General features: G+C 38.4%; 1 protein-coding gene across 1 annotated transcript; it reads left to right on the forward strand.

Moving 5' to 3' along the window:
* The first annotated feature begins 419 nt into the window (after positions 1-419).
* Positions 420-1,690, forward strand: LOC131041203 (uncharacterized). The gene has a single exon (XM_057974216.2). The coding sequence runs from the start codon at positions 449-451 to the stop codon at positions 1,139-1,141; it is 693 nt and encodes a 230-aa protein (XP_057830199.2). The 5' UTR covers positions 420-448; the 3' UTR covers positions 1,142-1,690.
* Positions 1,691-4,292: the final 2,602 nt, after the last annotated feature.

The raw sequence follows: 4,292 nt of genomic DNA on the forward strand, positions 1-4,292 counted from the left end.
TTCTCTCCAACTACCATTTTGAAATGGATGTCTTATCTAATTTCCTCCAGTCTACTTCCTACAATGATCGTTTGTTTCATCCACGTGCTTCCTTCCATCTAATTTCTTAGTCAACTAATTTTCATTCTATCTAATTCCTAGACGTTGACATTTTGAAATAGATGTCTTTATCTAATTTCGTTCTACCTAACTCCTAAGCGACGACCTCATAAAAAACTGTGATCGAGGCCTTTTAGAGGGGAATCACATTGTAAATGGGCCATACTTATCATTAACGCCGTCAATACAATAATGTGAACGTCTGCTGATTGATTCCACGCGTTTCCAACCCATTTGTTCCCTTTTTTCAGCTCAACTATATCCACCTAAAGACAGCGACAGTTCTTGTCTTCACAGCATAAATTCAAGAGTGGGAGTAACCAAGAATTCCATGATTTTTTGTTAGGCCATGCCTGGAGATGAGGAACCCGAGCATTGCGACCTGATACCCAACATGGTGGAAGAGACTGCGCTTCTGTGTCTGGCAAAGCTGCCTCCTCCAATGGTGGCGGTGGGTCGGTGCGTGTGCCGCTCGTGGAGAAAAGCCCTCGCTAATCCCACATCTCTCCGCCGCTCTCTCAACATTCCCCCCGACCACCGCCTCTTCCTCGCCCTCTTCCAGACAAACTGCGACCCGGGATACCTGCAGGCAACTCACCACAACACCGAATGGCTGCCCTTCCCCCACCCATCTTTATCTTCCTCTTCTTCATCTTCTTCCCCCACCCTCTCTCTGTGCAACCCACTCTCTCAAATCTCCTCCCGCATAAACCTGCGAAGCGTTGTGGCAAACGGCAGCGTGTTGTTTCCAGAACTCCCCGCACTGGTCGACAACAAAATTGTGGGGTTCCAGTCTTACAGCGTGGAAGACGGACGGTGGAGCGTTGTTCCGTCATTCCCACCGGGCTATAAAGATATCACACTCTACGCATGCGCAGCGCTGGGCGATTTCGTTTATTTTAGCGGCGGGCGGAACGAGGTGAACGGACAGGCAACAGCAAGTGGTGTCCGGTACGACACGGTGAACCGGCGATGGGAAAGCCTACCGGACATGATATTTGCCGCGCATCGATTCCGCAGGCATTGTTATAATGGACGGTAAATTTGTTGTAATCGGAGGCTCTTACAAAGATGGGTGGTACACGCGCGTGCACACTTCGGGTGAGGCATACGACCCGGAGTCCGGCAGATGGACGCTTCTCCCTGATCTGTGGGCCAACGGACTGAGCTATGTTGAGGAGTCGAATGCTGCGCAACCGGCAGTTGCAGTGATAGGGGGTCGCACGCTCTACGCTATGCAGTCACATTCGAACGAGTTAATGAGATTCGATCCTTCGACCAATAGGTGGGTGGGCGTCGCAAATGTTGGACGTGTGTGTGAATCGAGGTACCGTTTGCGTTATAAGTTGGTGGCGATGGGAGAGGAAGTGTGGGTGATAACGCACGCCATGGGAATGGACATCCGCATCTATCGTTGCTCTCCATCCAGAAATTGTGTGGATATCAAGTTTACAGAAGTGAAAGTGACCGGAGTAGAAGATTTTGACCACGTTTTGACGTGCGCAGTCTTGTCTCTGTGACGGGAAAAGAATCAAAAACTTGTTTTCTTGTACTGTGTCTTGAGTTCTGTAAAATATGGTCCTTCCCTCCATTGAAATTCTTGTTTCTAAAATGTACCCTGTCTTGAGTTATGCATATTTTGCTAACATTGGTTATTTTAATTAAATATAAGTTAGTTTAAATTAAATAAATAGTAAATAAGGATCATAAATGAATTTATGAGATTGTTTTTGGAAAGTAATTATTAAAAAACTGAGTATTTAGTTCTGACATCAATATGTATAAGTAAATTTGATGAGATATTGAAATCTATTATTTTAGTATAAAAAAATGATGAACAATGATTCATATGTTATTGCTTACCTTTCAACACCAACATACAGTTTTTGTTAACACGGAGAGAATGGGGAATTATATGGTAAAGAAAAAGCACACAAGAGATAAAATCAGGCTATGACGGGTTATGTTAGGTAGACATCAATGTTAATGAAGAGACGGTGATATGTCAAGGGTAACCCATGCTCATGCGACCATAGGATACATGTTGCTTCCTAGGTAATGCCACGTAAGTTCATGCCAATGATTGATGGATATAGACACTAATTCACAACATATTTAATTTTCTCTGCCCTCCAATTTATGCTCGCCATGCTTCTTATGGGCCCAGGCCTATTAGTATAAAACTGATGGGACCGATCATACTAATAATGATGCAAAGGAGCTAAATAAAGTTATGTCATCACTTATCATGAGTCACTTGTAATTTTTTTTAAAAAGCAATGTATTATTTTTATTTATCAAAGTCGATTACAAGGAAAACAATGGCAATTCACAAGAACTGCATAAATGAATAGAAATAAAAGAGTTACAAATATCCATTACATATCATCAACTGAACCAACAATAAAACCAATTTCCAGCACTAAAAAGAAACAAACTTTACATAGCATCAACTAAACTATTTGGAAAAAAATGATGCATTATTAACAAACTATGCCAATACAAGGCCTCCCAACTAAACAAAATGACTCATAAAATCAAAACTCTAGGTTTTGACATGAATAAAAAATGACAATCATAATTGAAAGTAATATTAACAATTTCCAGGAGAAAGACTCTAGGTATTGCCATAAATCAAACATGGCAATCATTATCAAAGGTAATATTAAAAAAATATGTTAAATTATTATTACAGTGATTTCATTATTGTATTGTTATATAATAATGATGTCAGGTTGTGACTAACATGTTTAGATCTTTAAGAAGATAATCACAAGCAAATAAAAATGTGACTATACACACAGTGACAAAGTATTATAATTAGAGCAATCAAAGATACATAACGAAAAAAAATAGACATACATCAAATGAAAAATTATAGTGTGAGGTGGAAGCCACAACAAGTGCCCCCTCAAAGCACATCTAATTTGCACATCAAGGATATGCATCACTAAAGACACAATGATGGAAAAAATCAACCCAAAGAACATGCTATATACAATTAAATATTTATACTCTTTATGGCAAAATCATAGTATCCTACACGACTATCCCTATAGAGAGAATTTTATAGCACCCATTAGGTACAAACTAACACAAAATTGATACAAAGAATAACAAATGTAAACCTAGGGATTCCTTAAATATCTTATAACTCTAGAATAAAAATGGAGACAATGCAACACTAGAATTTAAAAGATGTCTTAAATTTTATTTTATGAAAAAAATTAACAAATCATAAAAAAAAACCTTACATAGCATTGATACTAAAGAATGGCTTCATATACATAGATATTACAAAAAAAATTATATCATGGCCTATAAGATTCTACAACTTATATTGTGCCCAAAACTATCATAAAGGTCAACCCCTCTTTGAAAGAAATGAAAGGATATATAACCACATTTATAGGTTCCAACACCACATAAGAATCTCTTCATTTGCTGCCAAAATCCATCAACTAGTACATGCAAATGGATGCCCATTACAAGCATTGAATCTCCTCGAATCACACTAAAAAACTATAAATGCATCCTTGGAAGCATGGGTGGTGTCTCCTAGAACTTGCAACTTATTCCATAACAATAATATTAACACTCCCTTTCAACAAGCTTGAGTATGGAACCATGTGAAAAAGTGTAGAGAAAGTAATTAAAATTGGTACCTTTACTTTTTAGTGGATGACATGTCACTCTAATTGTGTGGGGTCTAGGTGAAATGGCTTGTCATGGGCTACTATAGTATTTTCCATTTTTGGTGAGAAGACAGGTTTGAATTAAATGTGAGGCAAGTGGTGGAGATTCACATTGGAATTAGAGGTTTGGGCGGAGGAGATTTAATTATGAGTCAAGATCTACAAGGTTTAGTGAAATTGAAGGATGTGGTGAAAGACAACAAAAGTGGAGGGGTTAAACTAGATGTGAAGCGGTGCAAATGGACATTGAATTCTTGCAAACTTTAGTTGGAGGTAAAAATTTTACAATAGTAGGTGGTAAAATAAATCTAGTGAAATGCACTTGGAAGTGAATTTAAGGTAAAGTTCACTTGGAGGTAGAAATTTCGCAGTTGCAATTGGAATGATGATTTTATCATAGTATCAGCTTGACATTAGATGAAAGATGAAAGTTGCTTTAAAGTGATGATGTTACCATGACATCATCGAGTGGGCTACTATCAATAATGAAAAGATTAG

The sequence above is a fragment of the Cryptomeria japonica genome, chromosome 2 (assembly GCF_030272615.1).
Source record: "Cryptomeria japonica chromosome 2, Sugi_1.0, whole genome shotgun sequence".
NCBI classification, from domain to species: Eukaryota; Viridiplantae; Streptophyta; class Pinopsida; order Cupressales; family Cupressaceae; genus Cryptomeria; species Cryptomeria japonica.